The sequence below is a fragment of the Ranitomeya imitator genome, chromosome 6 (assembly GCF_032444005.1).
Source record: "Ranitomeya imitator isolate aRanImi1 chromosome 6, aRanImi1.pri, whole genome shotgun sequence".
NCBI classification, from domain to species: domain Eukaryota; kingdom Metazoa; phylum Chordata; class Amphibia; order Anura; family Dendrobatidae; genus Ranitomeya; species Ranitomeya imitator.
Window position 1 is genome coordinate 246,257,700 of NC_091287.1, and position 13,504 is coordinate 246,271,203.

At 44.4% G+C, this 13,504-nt stretch overlaps 1 protein-coding gene across 1 annotated transcript in view; it reads left to right on the forward strand.

The window, feature by feature from the left end:
- Nucleotides 1-13,504, forward strand: part of LOC138642420 (dynein axonemal heavy chain 5-like) — a 546,381-nt gene that overhangs the window by 390,142 nt on the left and 142,735 nt on the right. The window contains exon 61 of the mRNA XM_069730567.1: nt 11,994-12,212. Within this exon, the coding sequence (XP_069586668.1) occupies nt 11,994-12,212 (219 nt within the window). The remainder of the gene's footprint in view (nt 1-11,993; nt 12,213-13,504) is intronic.

Consider the following 13,504-nt stretch of genomic DNA (forward strand, 5'->3'; position numbering starts at 1 on the left):
AGCAGTGGTCTGGTCTGTGGAAGTCTAGTGGAAGGAGTGACCGCAGACAGGCTTCGAAGGCCTAACATAACAAACTTGGGCTGGCTGTAGGCACTTTTAAATTGGTTCCAGGGGTACACGGGCAGCAGTGGTCTGGTCAGTGGAAGTCTAGTGGAAGGAGTGACCGCAGACAGGCTTCCAAGGCCTAACATAACAAACTTGGGCTGGCTGTAGGCACTTTTAAATTGGTTCCAGGGGTACACGGGCAGCAGTGGTCTGGTCTGTGGAAGTCTAGTGGAAGGAGTGACCGCAGACAGGCTTCGAAGGCCTAACATAACAAACTTGGGCTGGCTGTAGGCACTTTTAAATTGGTTCCAGGGGTACACGGGCAGCAGTGGTCTGGTCTGTGGAAGTCTAGTGGAAGGAGTGACCGCAGACAGGCTTCGAAGGCCTAACATAACAAACTTGGGCTGGCTGTAGGCACTTTTAAATTGGTTCCAGGGGTACACGGGCAGCAGTGGTCTGGTCAGTGGAAGTCTAGTGGAAGGAGTGACCGCAGACAGGCTTCCAAGGCCTAACATAACAAACTTGGGCTGGCTGTAGGCACTTTTAAATTGGTTCCAGGGGTACACGGGCAGCAGTGGTCTGGTCTGTGGAAGTCTAGTGGAAGGAGTGACCGCAGACAGGCTTCGAAGGCCTAACATAACAAACTTGGGCTGGCTGTAGGCACTTTTAAATTGGTTCCAGGGGTACACGGGCAGCAGTGGTCTGGTCTGTGGAAGTCTAGTGGAAGGAGTGACCGCAGACAGGCTTCGAAGGCCTAACATAACAAACTTGGGCTGGCTGTAGGCACTTTTAAATTGGTTCCAGGGGTACACGGGCAGCAGTGGTCTGGTCTGTGGAAGTCTAGTGGAAGGAGTGACCGCAGACAGGCTTCGAAGGCCTAACATAACAAACTTGGGCTGGCTGTAGGCACTTTTAAATTGGTTCCAGGGGTACACGGGCAGCAGTGGTCTGGTCTGTGGAAGTCTAGTGGAAGGAGTGACCGCAGACAGGCTTCGAAGGCCTAACATAACAAACTTGGGCTGGCTGTAGGCACTTTTAAATTGGTTCCAGGGGTACACGGGCAGCAGTGGTCTGGTCAGTGGAAGTCTAGTGGAAGGAGTGACCGCAGACAGGCTTCCAAGGCCTAACATAACAAACTTGGGCTGGCTGTAGGCACTTTTAAATTGGTTCCAGGGGTACACGGGCAGCAGTGGTCTGGTCTGTGGAAGTCTAGTGGAAGGAGTGACCGCAGACAGGCTTCCAAGGCCTAACATAACAAACTTGGGCTGGCTGTAGGCACTTTTAAATTGGTTCCAGGGGTACACGGGCAGCAGTGGTCTGGTCTGTGGAAGTCTAGTGGAAGGAGTGACCGCAGACAGGCTTCGAAGGCCTAACATAACAAACTTGGGCTGGCTGTAGGCACTTTTAAATTGGTTCCAGGGGTACACGGGCAGCAGTGGTCTGGTCAGTGGAAGTCTAGTGGAAGGAGTGACCGCAGACAGGCTTCCAAGGCCTAACATAACAAACTTGGGCTGGCTGTAGGCACTTTTAAATTGGTTCCAGGGGTACACGGGCAGCAGTGGTCTGGTCTGTGGAAGTCTAGTGGAAGGAGTGACCGCAGACAGGCTTCGAAGGCCTAACATAACAAACTTGGGCTGGCTGTAGGCACTTTTAAATTGGTTCCAGGGGTACACGGGCAGCAGTGGTCTGGTCAGTGGAAGTCTAGTGGAAGGAGTGACCGCAGACAGGCTTCCAAGGCCTAACATAACAAACTTGGGCTGGCTGTAGGCACTTTTAAATTGGTTGCAGGGGTACACGGGCAGCAGTGGTCTGGTCAGTGGAAGTCTAGTGGAAGGAGTGACCGCAGACAGGCTTCGAAGGCCTAACATAACAAAATTGGGCTGGCTGTAGGCACTTTAAATTGGTTCCAGGGGTACATGGGCAGCAGTGTATGGTCAGTGGAAGTCTAGTGGAAGGAGTGACGGCAGACAGTCTTCGAAGGCCTAACATAACAAAATTGGGCTGACTGTAGGCACTTTTAAATTGGTTCCAGGGTAACACGGCCAGCAGTGGCCTGGTCAGTGTAGTAGTTGTAGAAAGAAGGGACCGCAGACAGGCTTCGAAGGCCTAACATAACAAAAATGTCAAAACAATGGTATTGTCAGTGCCAGGCATTGAAGGATGTCAGCGCCTAGACTACACATTGGTGAAGCTGTGAGAGATAATTTTGCTAGTGGTAGAGCACTGTTTGAGCTGGGGGGGGGAACTGTCTTGTGGCCGGCGGTACAGGCACAGGGCCCCTCATATTACAACGGTGTGTCTGACGTTGGGTGCGCACCACCACCGCCAGAGACACTTTATTGTACTATGAGGGACCCAGTGGCAGTGCCGTCGACCAAAAGCGGCCACACCCACCTCTTCAGACAAACAGCACTCTCAAGGGTCCAAGCGCAAAGTGGCGATAGCACGGCCCCGTGTGGGGAGTTTGGCCATTTCGTGAGGTGGAAACATGTCGTATGCTGGACAATCAGGTGAAGAAAATTACGAGATTGGAAAAGTCATTCAGAATAGTCCACAGGCAAGACCTTTTCATAGGAAAGCTAGGTGTCAGCCGGGCAGGGTGGGGCAAAAGATTTTGAAATCCAGTTGTGGTTCATTTTAATGAAGGTTAGATCATCTACATTTTGGGTAGCCAGACGAGTCCTTTTTTCTGTTAGTATTGAACCTGCAGCACTGAATACTCTTTCTGATAGGACACTAGCTGCCGGGCAAGCAAGCTCCTGCAATGCATATTCTGCCAATTCTGGCCAGGTGTCTAATTTGGATGCCCAGTAATCAAATGGGAATGACGGTTGAGGGAGAACGTCGATAAGGGATGAAAAATAGTTTGTAACCATACTGGACAAATGTTGTCTCCTGTCACTTTGAATTGATGCTGCAGTACCTGTCCTGTCTGCGGTCATAGAAAAATCACTCCACAACCTGGTCAGAAAACCCCTCTGGCCAACGCCACTTCTGATTTCTGCCCCTCTAACACCTCTGGTCTGCTGGCCCCTGGAGCTCGTGTGAGAACGATCACGGGCGCTGTGTGCAGGGAATGCCAGAAGCAAACGGTCAACAAGAGTTGATTGTTTTGTTGCTAATATTAGTTCCAAGTTCTCATGTGGCATAATATTTTGCAATTTGCCTTTATAGCGAGGATCAAGGAGGCAGGCCAACCAGTAATCGTCATCGTTCATCATTTTTGTAATGCGTGTGTCCCTTTTGAGGATACGCAAGGCATAATCCGCCATGTGGGCCAAAGTTCCCGTTGTCAAATCTGCGGTTGTGCTTGGTTGAGGGGCAGTTGCAGGCAAATCTACGTCACTTGTGTCCCTCAAAAAACCAGAACCCGGCCTTGCCACGCCACCAATTTCCCGTGCCCCCGGGAAAGCTTCCTCATTAAAAATATACTCATCCCCATCATCCTCCTCATCCTCCACCTCCTCTTCGCCCGGTACCTCGTCATGTACACTGCCCTGACCAGACAATCGCTGACTGTCATCAAGGCTTTCCTCTTCCTCTGGTGCAGACGCCTGATCCTTTATGTGCGTCAAACTTTGCATCAGCAGACGCATTAGGGGGATGCTCATGCTTATTATGGCGTTGTCTGCACTAACCAGCCGTGTGCATTCCTCAAAACACTGAAGGACTTGACACATGTCTTGAATCTTCGACCACTGCACACCTGACAACTCCATGTCTGCCATCCTACTGCCTGCCCGTGTATGTGTATCCTCCCACAAAAACATAACAGCCCGCCTCTGTTCGCACAGTCTCTGAAGCATGTGCAGTGTTGAGTTCCACCTTGTTGCAACGTCTATGATTAGGCGATGCTGGGGAAGGTTCAAAGAACGCTGATAGGTCTGCATACGGCTGGAGTGTACAGGCGAACGGCGGATATGTGCGCAAAGTCCACGCACTTTGAGGAGCAGGTCGGATAACCCCGGATAACTTTTCAGGAAGCACTGCACCACCAGGTTTAAGGTGTGAGCCAGGCAAGGAATGTGTTTCAGTTGGGAAAGGGAGATGGCAGCCATGAAATTCCTTCCGTTATCACTCACTACCTTGCCTGCCTCAAGATCTACAGTGCCCAGCCACGACTGCGTTTCTTGCTGCAAGAACTCGGACAGAACTTCCGCGGTGTGTCTATTGTCGCCCAAACACTTCATAGCCAATACAGCCTGCTGACGTATGCCAGTAGCTGCCCCATAATGGGAGACCTGGTGTGCAACAGTGGCAGGTGCGGATGGAGTGTTTGTGCGACTGCGGTCTGTGGACGAGCTCTTGCTTCTGCAGGAGGACGAGGAGGAGGAGGAGGAGGAGGGGGTGCGAACGGCTACAGACAACTGTTTACTAGACCGTGGGCTAGGCAGAACTGTCCCAAACTTGCTGTCCCCTGTGGACCCTGAATCCACCACATTTACCCAGTGTGCCGTGATGGACACGTAACGTCCCTGGCCATGCCTACTGGTCCATGCATCTGTTGTCAGGTGCACCTTTGTGCTCACAGATTGCCTGAGTGCATGGACGATGCGCTCTTTAACATGCTGGTGGAGGGCTGGGATGGCTTTTCTGGAAAAAAAGTGTCGACTGGGTAGCTCGTAGCGTGGTACAGCGTAGTCCATCAGGTCTTTGAAAGCTTCGCTTTCAACTAACCGGTAGGGCATCATCTCTAACGAGATTAGTCTAGCTATGTGGGCGTTCAAACCCTGTGTACGCGGATGCGAGGCTAAGTATTTCCTTTTTCTAACCATAGTCTCATGTAGGGTGAGCTGGACTGGAGAGCTGGAGATCGTGGAACTAGCGGGGGTGCCGGTGGACATGGCAGACTGAGAGACGGTGGGAGATGGTATTGTTGCCGCCGGTGCCCTAGATGCAGTGTTTCCTACTACGAAACTGGTGATTCCCTGACCCTGACTGCTTTGGCCTGGCAAAGATACCTGCACAGATACAGCAGGTGGTGCGCTAAATGGTGGTCCTACACTGCCGGAAGGGATGTTGCGTTGATGACTAGCTTCATTGGCCGAGGGTGCAACAACCTTAAGGGACGTTTGGTAGTTAGTCCAAGCTTTCAAATGCATGGTGGTTAAATGTCTATGCATGCAACTAGTATTGAGACTTTTCAGATTCTGACCTCTGCTTAAGGAAGTAGAACATTTTTGACAGATGACTTTGCGCTGATCAATTGGATGTTGTTTAAAAAAATGCCAGACTGCACTCTTTCTAGCATCGGATACCTTTTCAGGCATTGCAGACTGAGCTTTAACCGGATGGCCACGCTGTCCTCCACCAGGTTTTGGCTTTGCCACGCGTTTTGGGCAAGATACGGGCCCGGCAGATGGAACCTGTGGCGATGTTGATGCCTGCTGCGGCCCCTCCTCCTCCTCTGCTTCAGAACTGCTGCCGCCTGCACCCTGTTCCCCCAATGGCTGCCAATCGGGGTCAAGAACTGGGTCATCTAATAACTCTTCTTGTACCTCCTGCGCAACTTCGTCTGTGTCACCGTGTCGTTCGGTGGTATAGCGTTCGTGATGGGGCAACATAGTCTCATCAGGGTCTGATTCTTGATCAGCACCCTGCGAGGGCAATGTTGTGGTCTGAGTCAAAGGACCAGCATAGTAGTCTGGCTGTGGCTGTGCGTCAGTGCACTCCATGTCAGATTCAACTTGTAATGGGCATGGACTGTTAACTGCTTCACTTTCTAAGCCAGGGACGGTATGTGTAAAGAGCTCCATGGAGTAACCCATTGTGTCGCCTGCTGCATTCTTCTCTGTTGTTGTTTTTGCTGAAGAGGACAAGGAAGTGACTTGTCCCTGACCGTGAACATCCACTAACGACGCGCTGCTTTTACTTTTACCAGTTTCACGAGAGGAGGCAAAAGAGCTAGAGGCTGAGTCAGCAAGATAAGCCAAAACTTGCTCTTGCTGCTCCGGCTTTAAAAGCGGTTTTCCTAATCCCAGAAAAGGGAGCGTTCGAGGCCTTGTGTAGCCGGACGACGAACCTGGCTCCACAGCTCCAGACTTAGGTGCAATATTTTTTTCCCCATGACCACCTGATGCTCCACCACTACCACTACCCTCATTACCAGCTGACAATGAACGCCCCCGGCCACGACCTCTTCCACTAGACTTCCTCATTGTTTTAAAAACGTAACCAAACTAACGTTATTTGTTGCAGTCACACAACTTACACGGTGAGCTATAACTTCAGTATGATTTAGCTACCCCTTTACAGGTTGGTGAGACCACAGCGAAAATCAGGCCCAATGTTACACACTCTTTTTTTGGTGGCTGCAAATTAGAGAGATGCCCCACACGCAGGACTGTCACTGAAGCACAAATGTTAATATTAATGTCACACTATTATTTTTTTTTTATTTTTATTTTTTTCAGGAACACTTTAGAAACCCCCCCAAAAAAAAAAAATAGATTTTTGCAGGGAGAATTTAGAAAACAAATGTAACAAACTATATGCTTTCTATGGGCCACTGAGTGAGAGATGACGCACACAGGAATCAGGAGTGGCACACAAGCCCAGAGGCCAATATTTTTCTACCAATGATTGATGGAGTTATTTTCTCTGGTAGATTTTGGAACCCAAATCAAGGAAAAAAAATGTAGGCTTTCTATGGACCACAATTGGAGAGAGAGAGAGAGAGAGAGAGAGAGAGAGAGATGGCACACCCAGGAGTCAAGACTGGCACACAAGCAGAAAGGCCAATATTAATCTCCCATTTTTTGGGGGGTTTTGTTTTTTTTTTTTGTTTTTTTTTTTTTTCAGGGAGACTTTAGAAAAAAAAATAATAAAAAAAATATGATTTTATCAGGAAGAATTTAGAAACCAAATAAAATAAAATGATTTTTCCAGGGAGAATTTATAAAACAAATAAAAACAAAAATAGGCGTTCTATGGCCCACTGACTGAGAGATGACGCACACAGGAGTCAGGAGTGGCACACAAGCCCAGAGGCCAATATTTTTCTACCAATGATTGATGTAGTTATTTTCTCTGGTAGATTTTGGAACCCAAATCAAGGAAAAAAAATATAGGCTTTCTATGGACCACAATTGGAGAGAGAGAGAGAGAGAGAGAGAGAGAGAGAGAGATGGCACACCCAGGAGTCAAGACTGGCACACAAGCAGAAAGGCCAATATTAATCTCCCACTGTTTTTTTTGTTTGTTTTTTTTTTTTTTTTTTTTTTCAGGGAGACTTTAGAAAAAAAAATAATAAAAAAAATATGATTTTATCAGGAAGAATTTAGAAACCAAATAAAATAAAATGATTTTTTCAGGGAGAATTTATAAAACAAATAAAAACAAAAATAGGCGTTCTATGGCCCACTGACTGAGAGATGACGCACACAGGAGTCAGGAGTGGCACACAAACCCAGAGGCCAATATTTTTCTACCAATGATTGATGTAGTTATTTTCTCTGGTAGATTTTAGAACCCAAATCAAGGAAAAAAAATATAGGCTTTCTATGGACCACAATTGGAGAGAGAGAGAGAGAGAGAGAGAGAGAGAGAGAGAGAGATGGCACACCCAGGAGTCAAGACTGGCACACAAGCAGAAAGGCCAATATTAATCTCCCACTGTTTTTTTTGGTTGTTTTTTTTTTTTTTTTTTCAGGGAGACTTTAGAAAAAAAAATAATAAAAAAAATATGATTTTATCAGGAAGAATTTAGAAACCAAATAAAATAAAATGATTTTTTCAGGGAGAATTTAGAAAACAAATAAGACCAAAAATAGGCGTTCTATGGCCCACTGACTGAGAGATGACGCACCCAGGAGTCAAGACTGGCACACAAGCAGAAAGGCCAATATTAATCTCCCACTGTTTTTTTTTTTTTTTTTCAGGGAGACTTTAGAAAAAAAAATAATAAAAAAAATATGATTTTATCAGGAAGAATTTAGAAACCAAATAAAATAAAATGATTTTTTCAGGGAGAATTTAGAAAACAAATAAAACCAAAAATAGGCGTTCTATGGCCCACTGACTGAGAGAGAGAGAGAGATGGAACGCTTAGTACTGGCACACAAGCCCAAAGGGCAATATTAATCTCCCTTTTTTTTTCCAGGGAGAATTTCTAAAACCCAAAAAAAAAAAAAAATAGGCTTTCTATGGCCCACTATTTGTGAGAGAGATGGGACGCTCAGGACTGGCACAGATGGCACGCTCAGGACTGGCACAGAAGCCCAGAGGCCAATATTAATCTCCCTTTTTTTCTGGGAGAATTTATAAAACCAAAAAAATATTTAAATAGGCTTTCTATGGCCCACTATTTGTGAGAGAGATGGCACGCTCAGGACTGGCACAGATGGCACGCTCACAACTGGCACACAAGCCCAGAGGCCAATATTAATCTCCCTTTTTTCAGGGAAAATTTATAAAACCAAAAAAAAAATTAAATAGGCTTTCTATGGCCCACTATTTGTGAGAGAGATGGCACGCTCAGGACTGGCACAGATGGCACGCTCACAACTGGCACACAAGCCCAGAGGCCAATATTAATCTCCCTTTTTTCAGGGAAAATTTATAAAACAAAAAAAAAATTAAATAGGCTTTCTATGGCCCACTATTTGTGAGAGAGATGGCACGCTCAGGGCTGGCACAGATGGCACGCTCAGGACTGGCACACAAGCCCAGAGGCCAATATTAATCTCCCTTTTTTTCAGGGAGAATTTATAAAACCCAAAAAAAAATAAAATAGGCTTTCTATGGCCCACTATTTGTGAGAGAGATGGCACACTCAGGACTGGCACACAAGCCCAAAGGCCAATATTAATCTCCCACTGTATTTTTATCAGGGAGAATTTATACACCCCACAAAAAAAAATACAGAAAAATGAAAAGGCTTTCTATGGCCCACTATGTGAGAGAGATGGCACACACAGGGATGGCACTCTAGCAGAAATGCCAAATTGCCAATCTTAATCTCCCACCAAAAAAAAAAAAAAAAAAAAAAACAACAGGGAATGTCCTACAATTACTATCTCTCTGCCTGCAGTAATCTCAGCCAGGTATGGCAGGCAGCTACTATCTCCCTGCCTGCAGTAATCTCAGCCAGGTATGGCAGGCAGCAATAAGGAGTGGACTGATGCACAAATGAAATAAAAAGTGTGGACAAACAAAAAAGATAGCTGTGCAGAAAGGAAGGAACAAGAGGATTTGTGCTTTGAAAAAAGCAGTTGGTTTGCACAGCGGCGTACACACAGCAATGCAGCTATCAGGGAGCCTTCTAGGGCAGCCCAATGAGCTACAGCGCTGAGGGGAAAAAAAAAAAAAAAAAAACTTCCACTGTCCCTGCACACCGAGGGTGGTGTTGGACAGTGCAAATCGCTGCAGCACAAGCGGTTTTGTGGTTAATGGACCCTGCCTAACGCTATCCCTGCTTCTGACAAAGCGGCAGCAACCTCTCCCTAAGCTCAGATCAGCAGCAGTAAGATGGCGGTCGGCGGGAACGCCTCTTTATAGCCCCTGTGACGTCGCAGACAGCAAGCCAATCACTGCAATGCCCTTCTCTAAGATGGTGGGGACCAGGACCTATGTCATCACGCTGCCCACACTCTGCGTTTACCTTCATTGGCTGAGAAATGGCGCTTTTCGCGTCATTGAAACGCGACTTTGGCGCGAAAGTCGCGTACCGCATGGCCGACCCCGCACAGGGGTCGGATCGGGTTTCATGAAACCCCGACTTAGCCAAAAGTCGGCGACTTTTGAAAATGTTCGACCCGTTTCGCTCAACCCTAGTAGCGAGTGTTGTAATTTGTGGGTGCCACATTGGATGTTCTAATCCATTACGGCATAAAGGATCACCCATTGAAAATCAAATCTACATTCTTTATCACAACTTTATTTCCAGATTTGTTGGCTAATAATCTGTTATTATTGTAAAGGTCGTAAAGGTGAAGATTTACACTCTGTAACAAGAGCAGACATTTAAGATTGTATAACCATAGTGAAAGATCTTTTTATTCATTCTTGTGTTTTTAAGGGGAACCTCCTGCTGTTGCTCATAGTGGTCTAATAACAGCAAGACAGCAGGCTTTTGCTTGGGCAATAAGAAAAGCTGGGCATACCCCGTGACTTCAGAGTGTACCGAATGTGCACTTTGAAATATTAATGGCTTCCTTCAGAGTATGGACATGTGCACATATACATTACTGAATAATGCATGAGGAACTGGACAAGATAATGTATTTAAATCCAAACTTTCGGCAGTCTCCCATAGTCCATAGAGACCAGCAGAGTGCAGTGTAATTTAGGATGATCGCTATAGAAGGTAGAGTTAAAACATACAGAAACCATCATCTGTGATGATTTGGTCTGCCTATATATTCCCATTTGTCCCTCGCCTTCCTTGCCCCCAGTTCTTGCTATTCTGTACTATTGGCACCAGTGATACCATTGCATTACTATAACGTATTGCTGGTGTCACTGGGTCATATATTTAATAGTTATTACTTTTTAACCTTTGTTGCAGCTCTTCTCTATAGAATAGCATATGGATTTTTGACCACATCGTAGTATTGGCTCCATGAACGCAATTGAAAATTCAATCTGAAATTTACAAGGCCAATATTGAGTGTTAACCAAATCTAAATGTATGTTTTTATTTTTTTTAATTTTTATTGTATTGAAGGAATAATTGTAAATTGACACTATATCCTTCACACACATAAAATATTTATTGGCGTTGTCCCACTGGAAGCAAAAAAAGCCTAAAGCATAGATATGAAAAGACCATGTAATACAAAGGCAACGATGCTAGTGACTTAGCAGTGCAGGAAATAATGGCATAATGTAGTCTTATCCTGAAGTCAACGGTCTTGTGAATGGTTTCATGTGTCTGCTACAAAGTGTCCTCCTTGCTGACTGCTGCCTCAGCTGTTGTAAAATGTGTTTCTAATTGATTATTGATGTGTATTACACATCATTATTCATTCTGGTAATGTAAAAGGATGTGGAAAGTCACTTCCATGAGGCCTTTGAAACTTCTGCTGACTTCTAACATCAATGAAATGAAAAATGTCTTTCATGTCATCACTGGTAGAAGAAGAAATGCTTTGAGCATGGAACAATTGGCAACATATTACAATGCCATCAAAAATTAAGTTTCTACATTTGTTATTAGAAAATTCTGCAATGGTTCTACGAGGCTCCCTAATGGTTGGAAGGGTGAACTTAGCCCATACAACCTCTTTTCTATAGGTGAATTGGAGGCGAGCAGCATGGTTGCATTCTCTTTTAACAGTATACATATTACAGTATTATACTGTATATTTCCGGGTAACGTTTTGTCGTCAGTTTCTGATTTAGAGTTCATCTTATGCTCTCAATCTCACAATTCTGCTGCTGACCTTTGGAAATAGTAACTTGGTTTTATTCTGCGGTTTAACATGTAACCTGACAAGTGTGTAATCAACATCTGATATCCCACATGTATTGCTCCCTGGTAGCAGCAGAATTCTGTGTTTGGCTCTAGACGAAAACTAACTCAAAATTGGTACATAATAAAGTATAGTACAGAAAATGTTATCTTCTTTATATATAGATTAATTCTGTATAATGTTGTAAATTAAGATTACAAAAGTGTATGGAAACACATTACCATGATCTCAGGGTTTCATGGTCTGATCGAAGACAAATATTGTACATAATTCTAGACCTGCAATTTTTTATGCTTAATAATTAGACCTGGTGTCAAATCTGTTTCAATATTGTGTTCTAGGTATTAACAGCAATTAGATAGAACCCATAATTCAAGGTATTTTCATAAAACAGAAGCTGAACTTTGATTGCTAAGTCATAAAGCCACTTTAACTCCGAGAATGTGTTGATACTTAAGGCTCATAGACGTTGAGAGGACTAAATGCACTCGTCTGTACAACTGCATTAATTGAATTCCATTATCCCTTTCGTAGGCTAACTTGGCGCTACAGGGAGCCAAACTTGCTGTTGCCCAAGCAGAACTGAATAATGCACAAAACCAACTTGATGCTAAGCAGAAAGAACTGGACGATGTGCAAGCCATGTATGATGCGGCAATGAGGGAAAAACAAATGCTCTTAGATGATGCAGAAGCTTGTAGAAGGAAAATGGTCAATGCAACGGCACTGATTGAGGGGCTTGGAGGGGAAAAAGTAAGAAACATATCCTTGACTATCACTTTACATTGTATCTGATTATTTATTATTTTCTTTTTAGAATAATTGGTGATGACAAGTGCTGGTGCATAAAATGTAAAGACTGGGGTTTGTCCTGGGAAATTTGGTTTATAAATCTTAGGTGTAAAGACTGAATATTGCAATGTACTTGGGACTAAACCAGAGAAGCTTGTCCATTTTGGGCCATTTGGCATTTTCTCACATTTGTTCATACCTTAACCCCTTCCTACAAATGGATATAAACTAAATGGATGGATGTAATCTAAATTGTATGTTTAGATTGTGGCACGCGCAACAGGAGCCAGATGTTATACATAGCTGAGCTTTTCCTGTATGTCTGGGGCCATAACTAGCTCCGATGTCAGCACTTTAAAACATCACATGTTACTGTCAATACTGACAGCAGCATGTGAAGAGTTTTACAGCGGGCTATCACTCCTTTTATCAGCCTATTGGCACCCCGCACTGGGTGTCGATGGGTTGTTCTGGCAACCGGAGGTCTAACAATGGCCTCCATATTATTCATATCAATTCCGCCTATCAGATCTTTCTGGAGGCAGGGCCTGGTAGGCAAACTGTCAGTCAATCACTGACATGTTGGATAATGCACTAAACAGCTTAAGATTGCATATTGAAGTATCCCTGTAGGACTAGTAAGCACTGCAAACCAATAATAAATAATACTGTCAGTATGAATCGCTGTTTCTAGCCATGTCTGCATAGAAAAAGGTATGTCCAATACATAAAAATAATTTTCATGGAACTGGGATCGCAATTTAAACTGTTTTTTTGTGGTCTTAAAAAAAACAATTTGAAAAACAGACATGTATTTCCTATTTTTATATACATTTACCCTTGATATTAGCAAAAAAGGAATCTAAAAATTATATAACATTAAGCCCCATGAATCATGAAAAAAGAGGCAAAAATTATTTGAATATTCAAACATGAAAAATTTTAGATCAAACATGAAATAATACCCAAAAATGTGCCTAGTCCGGTAGGGGAAAATTAACTGGATAACGATTTATCCATGAGATAGGGCATGCTACAGCACATTACATTGCAATGGGACATATCTTTATGTAGTAGAAGTGCTGTTTGCTTTGTACAGTAACTAGTAGCTCCAAGTTGCTTACTCTGACTTTTTGACTGGCAGCACTTGACTGTAGACCAATCTTGTTTGGCATCGTTTTTTTTCTAATGCACTCATATTGATCAGATTGTCGATGGAAACCTAGCATGTACTGTACCTAACATGGCACTAT